The sequence below is a fragment of the Castanea sativa genome, chromosome 9 (genome assembly GCF_040712315.1).
Source record: "Castanea sativa cultivar Marrone di Chiusa Pesio chromosome 9, ASM4071231v1".
Classification (NCBI taxonomy): Eukaryota; Viridiplantae; Streptophyta; class Magnoliopsida; order Fagales; family Fagaceae; genus Castanea; species Castanea sativa.
Genome location: NC_134021.1, coordinates 43,488,325 through 43,509,305, shown reverse-complemented (window position 1 = coordinate 43,509,305; position 20,981 = coordinate 43,488,325). Strand labels below are relative to the sequence as shown.

The 20,981-nt window shown below is 32.4% G+C and overlaps 1 protein-coding gene and 1 pseudogene across 1 annotated transcript; both read left to right on the top strand.

The window, feature by feature from the left end:
* Positions 1-1,341: 1,341 nt before the first annotated feature.
* On the top strand, positions 1,342-8,533 carry LOC142611136 (TMV resistance protein N-like). Its single transcript, XM_075783176.1, has 6 exons — positions 1,342-2,038; positions 3,802-4,338; positions 4,647-5,733; positions 5,855-6,070; positions 6,175-8,009; positions 8,411-8,533. Exons 2-5 carry the CDS (start codon positions 3,827-3,829, stop codon positions 7,966-7,968), a joined length of 3,609 nt encoding a protein of 1,202 aa, XP_075639291.1. The 5' UTR covers positions 1,342-2,038; positions 3,802-3,826; the 3' UTR covers positions 7,969-8,009; positions 8,411-8,533.
* Positions 8,534-13,448: 4,915 nt separating this feature from the next.
* On the top strand, positions 13,449-16,083 carry LOC142609271 (protein FAR1-RELATED SEQUENCE 11-like; annotated as a pseudogene).
* Positions 16,084-20,981: the final 4,898 nt, after the last annotated feature.

Sequence of the window (20,981 nt, the reverse complement as noted above, 5' to 3'; positions counted from 1 at the left end):
CTTTACATTACTTCTCTACTGCTCTCTCTTTTCCATAATCGGTGCATAGTTTTCCTCTTTATGTAAGCTTCTCTCTCTATTTGCTTTCTCTAACTGAGCATGCACAGAGTTCTTTTTTTGAGACATCATTTGAGCCTCTTGTCTCCTTGACAACGTGTGATCCGCATCCTCAAGGTCCTCTCTCTTCCTTTATTCAATGCTTTGCATAAATAGTTAGAATTATGGTTAAGTCATCATTTCATATTATCTTAAACTTTGTGGAAAAATTAATAATTTAATATGGTATCAAAGCATGAGATCATGTGTTTGACCCCTGTCTTTACTCTACACTAATTTATGCAATGCTTTGCGTAAATTGTTAGAATTATGGTTAAGTCGTCATTCCTATTATCTTAAACTTTTGAAAAAATTGGTAATTTAATATGGTATCAAAGTAGGAGCAGTGTGGCTCTAGGAATTTTATTTAGAGGGTTCATTAAGAAATATAAGTTAAAACAAAATTTAATTAAAATAAAACTTGACTATATCGAGTGACCAACAAAAAAACTAGTAAATGCATAAAGTTTTACAATTTCTTTCTACGAGTTTTCTCATTTTGAATCATTACAAACCCTTTGTATTTCCTAAAAATTAAATTATATAAAGTTATATCATGTTTGTACTATACATGCACACATTCGCACACATCACAATTCACACAAAAAAAATTATTAAAAAAATGTTCATAATCAATATTAAACACGCGCGCACACACACACACACACACACACACAATAAAAATTTATAATGAAATAGACACTCGCAACTCACAAATATTCACTTTTTATTCTTAGAGTTGAAGATAACAAGATAGTCAAAATTAATTGAGATAAGATGAGATTCATGAGAAAGAGATCTATATGATCTGTGCTGTTGTTTGTTTTAGGATGAGCTGATTTGTGTTGTTTTAGTTTTGGATTGGGTTGGCCTGTGTTATTGTTTAGTTTTGAGTTGGACTTATTTGTGATTAGGGTGTGCAAAATTTAAGTCAGAGTGTCCAATTCAGTCTAGTTCAGTCCACTTTGGTCTATTCGGTTCATTTGGTCAACATTTGTCTAATTTGGTCCAATTTGGTCCATTCTGTCCACTTTGGTCCATTTTGTCTAATCAGTCCATTTCAGATCACTTTGGTCCAATTCGGTGTACTTTTATAAGAATTAAAATAAGACAATTTTTGGTTAAAAGTACTATCAATTATTTGAATATTATTAATTGTAATTGTTAAGTTATGGTTCTTCACATAACATTTATGTTGGCTTTAATTCCATGACAAAAAGTGTTGTAATTGTATTAATTTATTCCCTTGTATTTTGTGGGATTTATTTGTAATGTGTTTAGTTTTAAGTGGTGAAAATTTGATCAAGATAGTTGAAGGTCACATGAGGAGCACATACCGGAAGCTGAAGAGTCAGTGTGTTTTGCTACTCCTCTCGCAAGTTGTCCAAGTCGCGAGATAACACGTGAGATGCATTGATAGCTGAGATTTTAAGTGTGACTCTCATACTCTTCACCCATATTACTCACAAGATTGTAAGGAGGCTATTTAGAAGAAAACCCTAGAGAGAGGTTTCTACAACATTCACCATTTTAGAGAGAGCTACTCCCTTGTAGACTCTTCTTCTTTTCCTCTCCCATTGTTATACCTTAAGAGAAGATTTGTACCGAAACACAACTCACACATATTCATAGTGTAGAAAGTGTTTTGGAGCTTGGGAAGGATTGGGTTTGCCAAAATAAGCCGGTAAGGCTAGATGGTGCAATCGGGCGGTGTTGCAAGATTCAGGAAGCTAGTAAAAACAAGACTCCAAGAAGTTCGTTAGTAGTTGGAGCTTGGAGGGCTTAAGTACTTTGGATAGATTAAGCTTGGAGGGTCTTTTTGGTATCCTTATACACCAACTTATTCACTAGTGGATCATTTTGGCTTGGAGGACCGCGGAGAGGTTTTTACGTCGAGTTCTTCGGTTTTCCTTTTCAATAACATAGCGCTATGTTATCTTGGGTTTGTTATTCTTTCACCCGCTGCCCTTTCCAATTTAGCATTGCACTTATTTGTTCATCCATGCAATTGTTGAATGCTTCGATTGATTAATTTTCTAATCACGTATATTCCACATTAAGTGTGTTAAGCATAAAATTAATCATGCCGCAATTAAAATTGGTGTCTAAACAAGTTCTGTCATTAGTAATATCAAGCTTTCAGTAATTATAGGATTAGTTTTGATTATCATAATAATCTCCTTAAGAGAATGAGAATTTGAATAATAATTTAAAAACTTAAAAATTTTAGTTGTACTAAAAGAAATTTGTAAAATATAATGCAAAATAACAATAGTTAGAAGAACATTGGCCATTTCAAAAAAGAATAACAATATCAATAAAAAATAAAAAATTATATATTTGTAGAAATAGAGTGATGGAAATTATTTTTTGAAATTGTTTAATTTTTAGGAAGAACAAATTATTTACAATAAAATTTAGAGTATAAATTATACATATTCAATATAAGTTTGTTATGAGTTTTGATTATTATGATAATATCATTTAAGAGAACATATAATTTGAATAATTTATTTGAAATTTAAAAATTTTAGTTGTACAAAAAAAGAAAAAGAAAAAGAAAATCATAGCATACTGTAACATAATTAATTTCGAAGAATATAGACCACCTTATACAAGAATAATATTAATCAAACACGCTCAAAATAATAGTATGATACATTGATAGAGATAGAAAGATGAAAAATAATTTTAGAAATTATTTAACTTTTAGGGAGAATAAAATTATTTTCAACAAATTTTAGAGAACGAATTATAGATTATATTACAATTACAAAATAATTAACTATTCATATACATCGTGTGAGTCTATGACTAGTTTATTATAAAAAGAGAAATAGTTACAACTTACAAACAGTCGCTCTTTACTCTTGTTTAAGATACTGAGATGATCAGATAGAGATGAGATTCAAGATAATGAGATCAGATATCAGAGAGAGAGAGAGAGAGAGAGAGAGAGAGAGAGTGAGTGATATGTGATCTATGTTTGTTGTTTGTTTTTTGATGAGCTGATCTATGTTGTAGTTTGATTTTGGAATGAGCTAATTTGTATTATTATTTGGTTTTGGGTTAGACTGATAGTGATAAGGGTGTGCAAAAATGCTATAGAATTTTTTTTTTCAAGTCACGGGTTCATTTGAACCCCAAAGAACATGTACAGCGGCCACTAGCTCTGCTTTTTACAATTTATTCCTATTGTTTAATATCTGAACTTCCCCCTTATAACAACTGTGATTGTCAAATTACAATCCTTTCCTCTTCATATTTGTATTATTACGTGAAAGCTAACTGATGGCATGTTAGGGAATCGTTGTAAATCTGACATAATTTTATACTATTTATGGGAAATTAAAAGGATGCATCATTTTAACAGAAACTAATGAGTGGATTTATTGACATGGGAAGGGCTCATCCTGAAATTAAGCTCAAGCGGATTGACACTTAGAAAATATTTTGTCATGATAAATACAGTTATATAATCTTGAGTTTGTCACGACAGTTCCATTAAGGAGAGCGCCCCGTGCACGCCTACTTTGTTTGTTTGTTTTTTTGTATTTTTTTTTAAGACAGAATTGTTGACTACTTGATTGAAACTAGAAAATGTGAGAGCCTCCACATCAAATTGTTCTCTTCTTCTCAGTTTTTTTCCCTTTTAGTTTTCCTTTCAATTTTAATTGAATGTACTTTTCTCTATATTTATTGTAGTTCAAGATTTGCCAAAGTATTTCTAATGGCTTCCATAAGCACTCAAAAAGCCTCGTCTTCATCATTATTTTCTTCATCAACACCACAGTGGAAATATGATGTCTTTCTTAATTTTAGAGGCGAGGATACCCGCAATAGTTTTGTAGATCATCTATATGCTGCTTTGAAACAAAAAGGCATTGAGACCTTCAGAGATGAGGAAAAACTTGAGATAGGGAAATCTATTGCACCAGCACTCTTGAAAGCAATAGAAGAATCAAGATCCGCGATTGTCATTCTCTCAAAAAACTATGCATCTTCTACTTGGTGTTTGGATGAACTTGTAAAGATCATTGGATGCATGAAAGAGAAGAAAATGATGATTTTTCCGATTTTTTATGATGTGGATCCATCTGACGTACGGAAACAAACTGGTACTTTTGCCCAAGTCTTTGCTAAATACAACGAATGTTTTAAGGATTGCATAGAGAAGGTGCAAATATGGAGATTTGCTTTGATAGAAGTGGCCAATCTCAAAGGGTTGCATAAACGGGATAGGTAATTCAATTTGACATTTCTTTCCTCCATATATTCACATAACAACCATCTCATATATTGCTTTTTTTAACTTCAAACAAACCTACATATATCTTTGTAGTTCTTTCAATTTCGTCTCGATCCAATTATTTTGAATCTATAGAATAGAATGTTGGGTTTCTACTTCTCTCTCTCTCTCTCTCTCTCTCTCTCTCTCTCTCTCTCTCTCTCTCTCTCTCTCTCTCTCTCTCTCTCTCTCTCTCTCTCTGGACCTATTTGTTTGTGGTTTACTAGTACACTAAGAACAATTTTTTCTCTCTTCATTGCAGGCCTGAGTCAAAAATTATCCAAAATATTGTGAGAGAGTTATTGCATAAATTGCCTTATGCATTCACAGAAAATAACGAAGATCTAGTAGGAATAAATTCTCGAGTAGAGAAATTAAAGATATGTTTGGCTCTAGGGTCCAATGATGTTCAAATTATTGGGATTTGGGGGATGGGAGGAATTGGTAAAACAACTATCGCTAGAGTTGTTTTTCGTATGGTTTCTAATGAATTCGAAGCTTCTTGTTTTCTTGCTAATGTTAGGGAAGTTTCCGAAAGAGCTGGTTTAGTTGTATTACAACAACAACTTATTCTTCAAATTTTGAATGAAAGTATGATTATACAAGATGTTGATGATGGAGTTCTTTTGATAAAAAATAGGTTACGTCATAAAAGAATTCTTCTAGTTCTTGATAATGTAAATCAATTAGACCAATTAAACAAGTTAGCTGGGAAGCATATTTGGTTTGGTCCAGGTAGTAGGATTATCTTAACAACAAGAGATAAGCATTTGCTACAGACATTTGGAGTAGATGATATATATGAGGTTGATCAATTGAATGATGATGAAGCTCTTCATCTTATGAGTTTGAGAGCTTTTAAAAAAGACCATCCTCCCCAAGATTATTTGAAGTTGTCCAAAGATTTTGTATATTACGCTGGTGGCCTTCCTTTAGCAGTTGAGATTTTGGGTTCCTTTTTGTTTGGCAGATTAATTGATCAATGGAATAGTACATTAAATAGGCTTAAAGAATTTCATGAACCTAAAATTCTCCAAGTACTTGAAGTAACTTTTGATGGACTACATGAAGTAGAGAAGGAAATATTCCTACATATTGCATGTTTCTTTAAGCAAAAAGACAAAAATGTAATAGAAATACTGGATTATCTTGGCCTTTACCCTAATATTGGATTACAGGTTCTTATTGATAAATCTCTCATAAAAGTTTGGAAGGATTATTTTTGGATGCATGATTTACTACGTGAAATGGGGAAGAACATAGTTTCTCAAGAGTGTCCTAAAGAGCTTGGAAAGCGTAGCCGATTGTGGTTATTTAAGGACATAGATGATGTTCTTACAAATAATTTGGTAAATATTTTGAAAACTTGAGCATACACCCTTTTATATGATTCAACAAAGTCTAATTTAGAGTAGTTTTGGTAATCTTACATTTTGCAGTTTACTAATCCCTTTTATTTATAATTATTAGGGAACACAAGCAATTGAAGGCATGGTCCTAAAGTTGCATGAACCAAAAGAGGCATATTGGAATCCTGAATCATTTTCAAATATTCATCATCTTAAATTGCTCATAATTGATAATGTTCACCTTTTGCGTGCACCCAAACATCTTCCTAATGCTTTGAGATATCTTGATTGGAGTGGATACCCTTTAAAATCATTTCCATCAAGTTTCCAACAACAGGTAATTTAGGTACCTTATACAATTTTATTTTTAAGTTTCATTAAACTGTTAGGTTAGGTGGAAGCTAATTGTTTTACATTTTGTTTTTGGTGTGGATTTAACAGTCTTTTGAGATGTTAAAATTCATTCGCTTGAAGCAATCCCTACAATTGATTGAAACCCTTAACTTCAACAAAATCCCAAATCTTGAGAAATTGGTTCTTAAGGGTTGTATGAATTTACTTGGCTTGCACCCATCAATTGGAGTTCATAAAAAGCTCATTCTTCTTAATCTAAAAGGTTGCAAAAACCTCAGAAGTCTTCCAAGCAAGTTTGAAATGGAGTCTCTTGAGATTCTTATCCTTTCTGATTGCTTAAAAGTTAAAAGAATTCCAGAATTTGGGGAGAACATGGAATGTGTATCAAAGCTTTGCTTGGATGGCACTGCTATCACAAAATTACCCACGTCGATTGGGAATTTAATTGGTCTTGCTTTATTGGATGTACGAGACTGCAAAAATCTCATGTCTCTTCCTAGCACCTTTTTTAATATGAAGTCCCTTAAAAATCTCAACTTTTCTGGATGCTCGAAACTACTAGAGAGCTTATGGAGGATTAATGAGAGTGTAGAGGAGCCTGGTGCAAGTGGAATTCTAACAAGATTTATGGCTTCTTCGAATGCTCTCTTCGAAACTCTTAAAAATGTAGCTTTTAGTGGATTTAAGCTGAGAATTCCCGATTCCATGTGCCAGTTATCAACTTCTCTAATGGGTTTGGGTTCTTTGACCAATTTGGATATATGTAGATGCAATCTCAATGCAATCCCCATTGATATTTGTTGCTTATCCTCTTTAGAAATTTTAAATTTAAGTGATAATAAATTTGAATGCCTTCCGGAAAGCATCAGTCAACTATCTGCTCTGCAACTTTTGAATGTGGCGGATTGCATGACGCTTATATCATTACCAGAGCTTCCATCAAGTATTCGTTCAATCAAGGCATTTCACTGTCCATCACTTAAAGCGGTGGCAAATCTATTGAAACCAAATTTTTTATGTGAGCCAACACTCCTCCTTTCAAATTGCAGTAGCCTGGCTAACAATCAAGACATCATTAACACGTTTTTTGCAGTCATAAGAAAGCATCTTCAGGTCTCTCTCCCTTTCTATCTCAACAACATGTGTATGTTTCTAGGACTCCATTCTGGCTACAAATACAATTACTTATATGAACTAATGATTCCTGGAAATAGGATTCCAAGGTGGTTTAGCCATCAAACTAATGGGACTGAAATAAGTGTAAAAGTACCAAGTCATTTGCGTGATGAGTGGATGGGGATTGCTACTTGCGTTGTATTTTGTTCTACTCCACCTTACAAAACCAACCCAATTGACTGCTGTACAAGTTATTGTGTTTTGACAGCCAATGGAGAAGAAGTGTGTGGAACAGTCGTTAGACCTAGACGCATTTATAAAATAGAACATATTATGCTATCTTATGCACTTCCTCAATTATATGGAGAGGAAGCCATAGAATCATTGTGGCAATGTGATGTAAATGGATTCAGTCATATTGGAATTCAAATCACAACGCATAATACAGGCTTAGAGGTGAGGAGCTTTGGGTTCCGCATGGTATACAAGAAAGACATGGCAGATCTCAACCAAACAATGGCTCAGTGTACCAACAATAGCATCACTCCTTATCAGGGTTTGGATGTTCTCCATCATAATTTCGACAATTCAGTCATTGTAGAGGAAGGCAACAAAGTCAAGCGAAGCCGTGATGACTATGATGGGGTTGGACCTAGCGGAAAAGGAAGCTCTAATGATGTACCACACCCAAAAAGGATTGAAAGAGTCCCAGAATTTTTGGCCCATGGTATCTCTGATTGTGATGAGTCAAGTGATAGCGATTAGTGTCCCGGGAAGTTTAATCAACATTTTCCTCTTGATTATCCGTAAGGCACTACCCTTTTTCTTAACTTAAGTTTTGTTGGTTGTTGCATTATCTTTTTTCCTTAGCTTTGGCATGTAGTTGTACCTTTTGGGGTTAACTTTAACTTCAAAATAGTCTTTTGCTAGCTGTACCTTAGCTTCATTATTGGCACTTATTCCAACTCTCATTTGGTATGTTTCCTTGATCAAATAAGATAAAGCAGTACTCTTAGGTAATTTAATATGTATATTATTGAATCTAGAGGATTGGTACAATTGATAAAAAGAATCATCCCTGTCCTTGAAGCTACTCTTTTAATCCAAAAACACAAAAAAGAAGAAGTCTTGAAATAAACAATGATTAGGGAAATCTTGGTTTAGTATATGTGTTTACCTGTTTGTGCTGGTTGCCTCCTTGATGTAGGTTTATTGGAGTTGTTCTGGTTCATAAGGAGAAACTTTCACACGCCCAAGAAACAAGAAGACAAGAAGACAAGTCCAGTCCACTGTATGCTCCTAATTTTACTCGTTCTATTGGAATGCAGGGTAGAATCTTCATTTTGTTTCCTATAGTTCATTGTTTTAAAATTATTCAATATGCAAAAATAATAAATGCATGCCACTGCAAACATTACAATTGGAATTACTTATTATGTCGTTTCATATTACATATGTGAACTCATGTATAGATCACAATCAGGATGATTAGCCTACCTAGAGGTAGCATCTAGCTTCCTCCCTTGATGAAGGTTTTCTAAGGTTCTGTACTAACCTTTGACTTCAACCAAAGAAAATGCACTTTTTTCAGTTTAAGAGAACAACTGATTTTTCTATTCTTTTTTTTTTGCTCTAAAATCTTTATTATTTTAAAGAATGATAAAAAATATAGAAGTTAATAAAAATATTTTTTATTAGCATGTTCCAGGACATTGTTATTGTAATTCTTATAATGCAACAGGCTTTAGACTCAAATTGCAGTTAGTGAATGTTCAAAATTTAAACCATGAATAGCTTACTTTTATGAGGACTTAATGTGGATAAGCAAAATTTCCTCATTGACCAAATCATTCAATTGAGTTCTTGATGTATCCAAATATCATCAACATTATTCATAATCTATTGATCCATGGGTCAACTTAAAAGGTTCTGCATCAGCGTAAGTCATGTTTTTGGCAATTTTCTTAAGCTATCATCTTTTGGAACCTTATACTGGCTATATGTAAATATATGTGTGATAACCAACTAAATGAAAAACTCTCACAGGAGACAATCTTCTAAGCTAAAAGCATTTAATTTCGATTTATCTGTAACCAAAATATTTTTATGAATGTCATATATTGCTTGATTGTTAAACATGCCATGATGGATCAACGATTTACCATAATAGAATTTTGAATAGTAAGTAGTACTAAATGGCCTTAACTATGTGCTGCTTTTATTCTGCAATGTAAGGAAATCATCATTCCTATCATTGTTCTATGTGACGCTTGTTTAGAAGCATTGGTGATAACTTAATAATATTTCAATCCTATTTGAAAGTAACATCTTTTCCCTCTGTTACTAGATTTTTTCATACATCTAGGAGTTTCATTGGCTATATATATATATATGATCTCGGCTAAGTTTAAAAAAAAATGGTTCCACATGAATTTCCTCATTAATCTGTAAATATTAGCAGTTTAAATTCTTTTAACATGGAGCAGCAGCTCTTTACTTGAGTAAGTTTTTAATATAAGACTATTGTGCTTTGCCTCCTGATGTACTTTTTTTTTTTTTGATAATAACCTCCTGATGTCCTTAAAGAGTTTTTTCTACCTTTTTACAACTTTTGTGCTGAATCAAATTATTGACTGAAAGTTGTTCATACCCATTTCAGATCATTACCATACAATAAACTTGATAATATATGATGAACCATATCATCTGAGGTATATTCATCTTTACAGTAATTAGACTCGAGAAGGCAAATAAGTGTGTAGACAAGGTTGAAAAATGTAGAATGTAGCCTGCTTGGACTGGTAAGCCCTTCTGTTCTACTTTTTATTAATGTTGTTCCACATCTTGAATTTAAGTTTTCTCACATTCTTTCCATTGGGTTTGTTATCTAACAGGATGTATTATATTTCATAGTGGAAAGATGCTAAACTTTGATAATCATTATCCTTCATTTCTTAAAATTTTATATTTTGGGATTCCCTTAGTGAAGTCAAAACAATCTGCATTTGTTAATATGTGTTTAAAATTATCTTTACACTTTGACTTGGAAATAGGACCTGGTTAGGGAGAGATACTCTGCTGAAGTGGCAGCTCAAATTTTAGCTACCCCTCTCTCAAGGTGAGGAGTTGCTGATAAATTTATATGGCCTTATGTAACAGGAATATGTGATGTTCTGTAAATTCATGTTTGAGGGTACAAAACAGTTTGCTTAAGAAGTGCTAATGCTCAGTAAAACTTTGTTTTGCAAGTATTCACAAGTCTGTAATGCACATAAGGCAGAAAGCACCAAGGCAAGTGTGTCCAGCTGTGGAGGGTTGTAGGTGTTGCTGACAATTGATGGACACTAACATAGATGGTGTGTACGGGTTGATTTTGGCTATGTAGCCAATTCTTGCACCGGCAGGCTATGGCAGTTCTTTCATATGCAACCAATTAAAGCCTTAAAGGTCATGCAGCTAGATGCCCGGCTGTTCAAGAACCATTATAAGGCTATGCAGCTTGGTTTTTGAAGACTTGTTTGATGTTTCCATAAGTTCCTTGGCAACTTTCTGTGCTGATTGAAGATCACAAGTGCATGGAAGTTGGTTTACGCCAATGGTTATACATTTTGTGCATAAGAGGTCCCAGGAGATGCTAGGGCCCTGTCTACTAATGCTTCAGAGTCTTGTGAACATTTTTTGGGCTTGTAACTCTACTATTAGCCAACTCTTCAGACATTCTTGTATCTAAAAACCAAACGCAAGCATTAAAAAAAGAAAAAAATGTTTACACCCTTTCGAAACTAATTTATGCCTTGGGCATAAATCTGCATGCAAACCACTGTTGGAATTTTACTTAGGGAGTAATTCAGGAGAAACAAATATAATAAATCTATCAATAAACAATTATATCATATGCATATGTAATAAAAATTAAGATGTGAGAAATTTACATACTAAATTATATTATTCAAGAATCTCACAAGCAATTAGGATGCTTTCCCCAGTTGGTCAGGATTAATAAGATTTTTTTTTTCTCTTCTCACACCCCTTGCAAGTGTGGCTTTGACAATATTTATAATTTTTAGAAAGGACATGACCAGCCATAAAATCTTGTCTATTGTAATAACAATTCATGTAACAAATATGTTACATTCATTAATAAACAATTTCATTAATTAGATTCATTAATGAAGAAGTTCATTAACGTTTGATTACTTTTGTAACTCCATACTAGCACATGGATTTATCTATCGTTCATATCCAGAATCACTATAATGACAACACCTCTTATAGGAGGTTAAGTTACTGACAATGACAAGATAGGTTTATTAAGGCCAATACTCAATTTGCATGAATATTATTATGGAATGACTGCCAAGATTATTTTGCACTAACCATTGAAAGACTAGCCCTTATTGTAAGGGGCCCACTTCAAATCAGAGGTGTTTGACAATCTGTGCTACAAAAAGCAACATTTTTTTTAATAAGCAAAAACCAACCCAACAAATCGAGGAGTAGATATAGTGGAGAGAGAGAGAGTTTACTACCAAATCTTAAATGTGTGTTTGGTTCATCAAATCTACATTAAAAAGAATCCTTGTCATTGCCAAATCATTTTGGGAATCTTAGGCCTCATAAAGCATAGTGTGGGGTCAAATACACCAATAGAGGAAACTAAAATGATGCAAAGTTGCTTTGCAAAAAAAAAAAAAAAAGCATATGGAATTAATAGTTTAATTTTGAAAGGGATTAAAAAATACAAACCTTCAAATGTTCATTGTGTCGTTTTCCATCCCAACGCCAAATATAACCATCATTCATGACCTTAAACCTATATTTGAAATACCTTTTTGGTGGGTTTGGATGGCAAGATTTTGGCATGTGGATTTGAATTCAGGTGATTAAAATCTAAAAACTATGATTGGATGCTTTAAAAAGGGTTAAGGATTTGAATTTGGTAAATCTACCAAAAATTTTAAACCTATAGAATCCTTGAATTTGAAATTATGATATCTAAATTCAGTGGATTTGAAATCATGGAATTTTGAATATATTGATTTAGAATCCAAATCTAAATCCAAATTCAAGTTTTCAAATGCAATCTTCAAGACATCTCAAAAACCATTTAGTCCATCTATAAAAAAAAAAAAAAACCATTTAGTCCACAAAAAGGATAGGCAAGGTTACTCATGAATCCAAATTAATAACCCTAAAGTGAACCACCAATATTGCAGATAATTTAGAAATAATAAAACTTTGATATGTAAATCATTACTAAAATATTGATACCCTCTAAGGTTACAATTATTTTATATGCTCATTATGCATCTTTCATTATCTTAAAGAAAATTCAAAAACTTTTTTAACATTTAATGAGGAAAACCCTAAATTGAATTTACAGTTTTTAATTTTGCATTGAAGCATATAATTGATCGATTTATTCAATGAACGAAAAACACCTTTTATTGAGCATTGGGCAGAACATAAGAATTCTGTAATATTTTGCACCTATCATGTTTTTCAATAGAAAATATTTAATCCTTGAACATATTACAAGCTCATCTGACATTATCTCAAAATCTGAATATCAATCCAATGGTACTACAACATGGTAAGAAAAAATACCGACCCCCAGAATCATACAATCCCAACAAAGAAATTTCAGATTCTACAATTGATTCAATCTCTTGATTTGTTTTGCATCTAGTAATGGTGAAGTACTTGTTCATTAAACTATTTGTACCTTTGCCCATGTGTAAATGTGGCAATTCGTGTTCGCTTGCCAGGTTCGTGTCGTGTTATGTCGTATCAACTCATGAGTATCTAACTATATAGGTCAATACTAACTCGACATGTTTAATAAATGGGTCAATATTTCTCAACCCTAACACAACCCATTTATTAAACGGGTCAGTCATGTCAATCTGTTTATCAAATAAAATGACAAAAATGCTCTTTTTGCAATTTCCCCCCATTACCTATTTCATCTCCCACCAATACTCACTTTACTAATATTTACTTTTTCTTCTCCTCCACTTTACCAATATCCTAGAAAAAACTAAAAGAAGAGTTCAATGTTTAACAAAAAGACAAGAAAGAAAGAAGAGTTCAATGAATGATCCAAGAATGTCTACAAAAATATAGTGTTCAAGGAATTATAAATAAGGTACATATATTTCTTTTGTTTTTAATTTATTTTTCAAATATATTGAAATATGATGTTAATATTTATTTATCATTTTTGTTAAATTATTTTAGAATCAATGGATGAGAATTTTGTTGCAAATGAGATTCATCAATTAGTTCCAATGAGTTGTTTTGACTTAAATGAATTACCTCAAGAAGGTATACTCTTTTATTCTATTTTATTTTATTTATAGTTTATATTTCATTTATAATTGAATATGATGTTGATTTTTTTTTTTACAACATAGAACAAATGAATGATATTGTAATTGCTAGTGAGATTTATCAAAGTGTTTCAAGGAATTGTGTTGACTTAAATGAGCTTCCAAATGATGGAGAAAATAATGATATTTGTGGGGAGGAATTAGTGGTTTGGAATGAATATCCAATGGAAGAAATAGGAGTTATTGAAGAAAATGAAGATATTAATTCAATAGAAAATGAGTTTGAACCTTTTGTTGGTCAATGTTTTCTTAGTGAAGAAGAGGCTTTCATTTTCTATAAAAATTATGCAAATCGATATGGTTTTACAATTCGAAAAGGCTGTTTTGTCACAAAAAATGGAGAAAATGCAAGACGTGATTTCTTTTGTCACGGAGAAGGTAGACAACAATTAAAAACAATGGATTGATCTAAGGAGCAACGAAATAAGATATCTACAAGATGTGGATGCAAAGCTCATCTAAGAATCACATTGCGAAATTCATTTGACATTTTTCCACGAGAATGGCATGTCACTAAGTTTGTTATAGATCACAATCATGAATGTTTGTCCCCTTCAGAAGTGAGGTTTCTTTTGGCCAATCGAGTTATCACTAAAGAAGATAAAGATCGCATTCTCTTATTGAAAAAGGGTGGACTTTCGGTTTGGCAAATAATACGTGTTATGGAGCTTGAGAAAAGTGTGAAGCATGGAGATCTTCCATTTTTAAAAAGAGATATCCATAATCTTTATGTGAAAATGAGAAAGATGCATGCGATGAATGATGCTATGGGTCTCTTACAATTGTGCAAAGTTGCTAAGGAAAAGAATTCTAAATTTCAATATGCATATACAACTGATGAAGAGAGTAGGTTGGAGCATATTTTTTGGGCGCCGACTCCTTGTTTTGATTAGTACCAAAAATATGGGGATGTCGTTGTTTTTAATACTACTTACAAAGTAAATGCATATGACATGCCATTTGGTATTTTTGTTGGCATCAATAATCATGGAAAGACAATTCTCTTTGGTTGTGCACTTCTTCGAAATGAAACAACTAGTGCATTTCAATAGTTAATGAAGGTACGTAAATTATTTAATTATCTTGTAAGGTTGTGCAATTATTTTTCAATTTTACTTGATTAATTAGTAGTTTAATATTATATATCCTACTATATTTTTTCATGTGCTAATAACTTTGTATTTGATTAATAGACTTTTGCAAATTTAATGAAGAAGTCACCTAAGGCAGTTTTAAAAGACCAAGATCCATGGATTACAGAGGCAATATCAAAAGAATTGCCATCCACAAAACATGCTTTTTGTATATGGCACATTATTGCTAAATTTAGTGGTTGGTTTACAGCAATTCTTCGTAGTCAATATTCAAATTGGTGCACGGATTTCTACAAGCTATATAAGTTAGACTCATGTGAAGAATTTGAGCATCAATGGTCTCAAGTTATGGCAAAATATGACATGCTTACTAACAATCATGTAAGTGGTTTATATTAAATCAAGCATTTTTGGGTACCATGTTACCTTCGTGGCTATTTTTTTGGGGGAATGACAACAACTGGAAGATTCGAAAGTATAAATGTATTTATCAAATGGTTTGTTAGTTCCCACATAAACTTGACGCAATTTATTGAACAAGTAAGTCATTATTTATCATTGCCTTCTTTTATTGTAGAATTTGATTTATTTTTTTATTTTTTAATATTTGTAGTCTTTATTTGTCTTTAAATTATTTACAATGTGTAATTTTAGGTTGACCTTGCCATTGAAGATATTGAGCAAACACAATCACATGATACAATGTTGGAGAAATATAGAGGTTCTTCTTTAAGAACTTTTTCACCGATAGAAGAACAAGCACATAGTGTGTTGACACCCTATGCTTTCAAAATTTTTCAAGAGGAGTTTGGAAGAGCCACACAATATTCGGTGCTTCAAGAAAACGGTATTGAATTTGTGTTGCAATATTATGAAGAAAAAACTAGTCAAAAACAGTTGGTCTTATGGGATGGTGAGAAGGCTAGTTGTAGTTGCAAGAATTTTGAATTTTGGGGTATACTTTGTCGTCACACACTTAGTGTATTCATTCACAAAGATTGTTACCGAATTCCATCTTTGTATCTTCCACCACGTTGGTGTCGCAAAACATCATTAGGTGGAAAAGAATTGATAGTGCTGAGTGATGAAAATTTAGTGTACAAGGAAAATATGGTTAATGCTAATGCTAATGATGCTATTGATGGAGATTGTTTTGTTCGTTGTCCTCCGCTCTCAAAGACGAAAGGTCGCCCAAAGCAAAAAAGAATGAAAGGTGGAAAAGAATTGGGAAAGCAAAAGAGAACTTGTGGGTTTTGTAAGCATGTTGGCCATAACATCCTACATGTCCGAAGAAGGAGAAGGAAAACTCGACTTCCTCAAATGGTGCAAAGAAAATGAAAAATTGTACTTCAATAGATATGGGATTGAACCCAATATTTCATTTGAAATGTTAGGTCCATTGCTTAAAAAATCACCAATATGATGTTTGTCAACTTTTTATTTTTGTCGGTGTTATATTATCATTTTGACAATATTATGCCAATGAATATCATGCATTCTTGAAAAGGATCCTGCCAATTCGTAGTTCTTAAAGTGAGGTTTTAGTTTTGAAATCCTCAAATTAATTTTGCTCAATTTTAAATGATGGACATATAAGTCATATACTTTCTATTTAATTGAGCATCAACTTAATTTTGATTTTGGGTGAAATAATTGGTTTTAATCTCAAGGACCATGCTTTTATGACAATCGAACTAATAATTTTTTTTTTAAGAAGTTGAATGTCTAAGCAAATTTCACTTTCTTTCATTTGATTCTTTGTCGGAATTTTAATCATATTTTGATTGAAATTCACAAATTTAATTAAGGGAAAGAAAACTCCTCTGAAGCAATTTAATCATTGTGCACATATTTGGGATTGGAAAATTTTTTTCAACTCAATTTGCAGTCAGTTTTTTTTAAGAATTATTAAATCTAAACTGGTTTAAAGAATTAATTAGTAATCCAATGAATTAGTCACGATTAATTTGGTAGTGTTAATGCCTCCATTAATTTGATGGTGGAGTCAAGAACTCCGTTAAAAATTGGTGGAGTCAAGAACACCGTTAAAAATTGGTGAGCCAAGGACTCCATTGATGGGGTAGAGTAAGGAACTCCATTAATTTGGTAGAGTTGAAGACTCCATTAATTTGGTAGAGTCAAAGACTCTATTAAAATGGTAGAGTCGAGGACTCCATTAATTTGGTAGAATCAAGTACTTCATTAAAATGGTAGAGTCAAGGACTTCATAAATTTGGTAGAGTCAAGAACTCTATTAAAATATGGTAGAGTCAAGGACTCCATTGATGAATTTGATTTGTTAGAGTCAAGGACTCTACTTGAGAAAACATTTAACCAAAGCTTGAAAGAATTTTTATTTGGTAATGTTCAAATAGGATTTACGAGTCAGGGACTCGTACCTAAAGCTTCACACATGGAGCTAGGAACTCCTCATGAAACCCAACCTTATTTGTTTTACCAAACAAAAATTAAGATTTGAAAAAGATGAAGAGGGAGAGATTTAGAGAAGAATGGGACTGATAAAATCCCCACCTAATGCTGTGTGTTCCTCCTTTACTTGTTGCTTTTTATCTCTGCCTATGTCTCTTTTTTTGTCTCTGTGTGTGCGTGTTGCTCTATTTTTTTTTTCCTTGCTGAAGGCCGCTTTTGTTTATAGAGGGATTGGGAAACCTTTTTCCCCTATTTTTCTTGTTAACTGATCAATTCGTGGGCCATGAACTTCTTTCATGTTCATGCCATCACCCAATTTCGGCTTTTCAATTGTTTTTAATATTTTTCTTTCGAATATATTTATTTCCATGTTAAAGGGGATATGTGCTTTTATTTATTTGTGGCTGCACCAAATAATTTGTTTAGGTTTCCTATGTAGCCTTGACAGGGATCATGCCAATTCGTAGTTCTTAAAGTGAGGTTTTAGTTTTGAAATCCTCAAATTAATTTTGCACAATTTTAAATGACGGACATTTAAGTCATATACTTTGTATTTAATTGAGCATCGACTTAATTTTGATTTTGGGTAAAATAATTGGTTTTAATCTCGAGGACCATGCTTTTATGACAATCGAACTAATAATTCTTTTTTAAGAAGTTGAATGTCTAAGCAAATTTCACTTTCTTTCGTTTGATTCTTTGTCGGAATTTTAATCATATTTTGATTGAAATTCACAAATTTAATTAAGGGAAAGAAAACTCCTTTGAAGCAATTTAATCATTGAGCACATATTTGGGATTGGAAAATTTTTTTCAACCCAATTTTGCGGTAAGTTTTTTTTATAAGAATTATTAACTCTAAACTTGTTTAAAGAAATAATTAATAATCCCAATGAATTAGTCACGATTAATTTGGTAGTGTTAATGCCTCCATTAATTTGATGGTGGAGTCAAGAACTCCGTTAAAAATTGGTGGAGTCAAGGACTCCATTGATGGGGTAGAGTAAGGAACTCCATTAATTTGGTAGAGTCGAAGACTCCATTAATTTGGTAGAGTCAAAGACTCTATTAAAATGGTAGAGTCGAGAACTTCATTAATTTGGTAGAATCAAGTACTTCATTAAAATGGTAGAGTCAAGGACTTCATAAATTTGGTAGAGTCAATAACTCCATTAAAATATGGTAGAGTCAAGGACTCCATTGATGAATTTGATTTGTTAGAGTCAAGGACTCTACTTGAGAAAACACTTAACCAAAGCTTGAAAGAATTTTTATTTGGTAATGTTCAAATAGGATTTACGAGTCAGGGACTCGTACCTAAAGCTTCACACATGGAGCTAGGAACTCCTCATGAAACCCAACCTTATTTGTTTTACCAAACAAAAATTCAGATTTGAAAAAGATGAAGAGGGAGAGATTTAGAGAAGAATGGGACTGATAAAATCCCCACCTAATGCTGTGTGTTCCTCCTTTACTTGTTGCTTTTTATCTCTGCCTATGTCTCTTTTTTTTTTTTTTTTGTCTCTGTGTGTGTGTGCTGCTCTTTTTTTTTTTTTTTTTTTCCTTATTCTTGCTGAAGGCCGCTTTTGTTTATAGCGGGATTGGGAAACCTTTTTCCCCTACTGTTTCTGTTAATTGATAATTTCATGGGCCATGAACTTCTTTCACGTTCATGCCGTCACTCACTTTCGGCTTTTCCATTGTTTTTTTATATTTTTCTTTCGAATTTATTTATTTTAATGTTTAAGGGGATATGTGATTTTATTTATTTCTGGCTGCACCTAATAATTTGTTTAGGTTGCCTACGTTGCCATGATGGGGATCATACCAATTCGTAGTTCTTAAAGTGAGGTTTTAGCAAACAAAAATTAAGATTTGAAAAAGATAAAGAGGGAGAGATTTAGAGAAGAATGGGACTGATAAAATCCCCACCTAATGCTGTGTGTTCCCCTTTTACTTGTTGCTCTTTATCTCTGACAGTGGCTCTTTTTTAATCTTTGTGTGTGCGGCCTTCTCTTTTTTTTTTCCTTTTTTTTTTTTTTTGTTGAAGGCCGTTTTAGTGTAAAGAGGGATTGGGACACCATTTTCCTCTAGTTTTCAGTTAACTGATCAATTCATGGGCCATTAACTTCTTCCACGTTCATGCCGTCACTCACTTTCGGCTTTTCCATTGTTTTTAATATTTTTCTTTCGAATTTATTTATTTTAATGTTTAAGTGGATATGTGTTTTTATTTATTTTTGGTTGCACCTAATAATTTGTTTAGGTTGCCTACGTTGCCGTGATGGGGATCATACCAATTCGTAGTTCTTAAAGTGAGGTTTTAGTTTTGAAATCCTGAAATTATTTTTGTACAATTTTAAATGACAGACATTTAAGTCATATACTTTGTATTTAATTGAGCATCGACTTAATTTTGATATTGGGTGAAATAATTGGTTTTAATCTCAAGGACCGTGCTTCTATGACAATCGAACTAATAATTCTTTTTTAAGAAGTTGAATGTCTAAGCAAATTTCACTTTCTTTCGTTTGATTCTTTGTCGGAATTTTAATCATATTTTGATTGAAATTCGCAAATTTAATTAAGGGAAAGAAAACTCCTTTGAAGCAATTTAATCATTGTGCACATATTTGGGATTGGAAAATTTTTGTCAACCCAATTTTGCGGTCAGTTTTTTTCAAGAATTATTAAGTCTAAACTTGTTTGAAGATGTAATTAATAATCCCAATGAATTAGTCATGATTAATTTGGTAGAGTTAAATACTCCATTGATGGGGTAGAGTAAAGAACTCCATTAATTTGGTAGAGTCAAAGACTCCACTAATTTGGTAGAGCCAGGGACTCCATTAAAATGGTAAAGTCAAGAACTTCATAAATTTGGTAGAGTCAAGGACTCCATTGATGAATTTGATTTGTTAGACTCAAGGACTCTACTAGAGAAAACGCTTAACCAAAGCTTGAAAGAATTTTTATTTGGTAATGTTCAAATAGGATTTATGAGTCAGGGACTCGTACCTAAAGCTTCACACATGGAGCTAGGAACTTCTCATGAAACCTAACCGTATTTGTTTAACCAAACAAAAATTCAGTTTGAAAAAGATGAAGAGGGAGAGATTTAGAGAAGAATGGGACTGATAAAATCCCCACCTAATGCTGTGTGTTCCTCCTTTACTTATTGCTTTTTATCTCTGCCTATGTCTTTTTTTTCTTTTATCTCTGTGTGTGCGTGCTGCTCTTATTTATTATATACTTTTCAAATAATAATTTTGACACAATACTCTTGATAGATTTGTATTTTGATGGATTATAAATGATTGAGTAAAAATATATAATAAATAATTATTTTGGGCATTTTCTTTTATACTAAATATATTTTATTTTGATGTTTTATAAGAAGTTGTGAGTTCCAGTTAATTCAATTAGTAAAGTCACTGATGGTTGAATGAGAGATCCTATCATCAGGAGCCGATGCCATAAGTTGAAACTCTCCACAAAAATAATTGATAAAAAGCTATCATCAAGAACTGACGCTATAAATTAAAACTCTCTAAAAAAAACTAAACAACCAAAAAAAAATGACAATCACTCAAATTTGTTAAAAAAATAAAAAAAAATGGTTAGTACAAAAGAAAAAGTAAAAAAAAAAAAAAAGGAAAAAAGAAAGGCACATCTGGTAAAACCCAAAAAAAAAAGTGAAGGAAATTAAGAAAGAAGAATCAAATTGAAAAAAAATCAAAAAAGAAAAAGAAAAAGGAAGCAATATGTATATCCATGGTTTTAAAAACTGGTATGATCAAACAACTGAAATGGAAAGTGGTTCTCAGTTTTATGGTCGGACCGGGGTTGGACCGATAGTCAA

Coding starts and splice junctions, on each gene's coding strand:
- LOC142611136 (XM_075783176.1), top strand. CDS start 3,827: ATGGCTTCCATAAGCACTCAAAAAGCCTCGTCTTCATCATTATTTTCT. Junction 4,339..4,646: donor GGGTTGCATAAACGGGATAG/GTAATTCAATTT, acceptor TCTTCATTGCAG/GCCTGAGTCAAAAATTATCC. Junction 5,734..5,854: donor ATGTTCTTACAAATAATTTG/GTAAATATTTTG, acceptor TATAATTATTAG/GGAACACAAGCAATTGAAGG.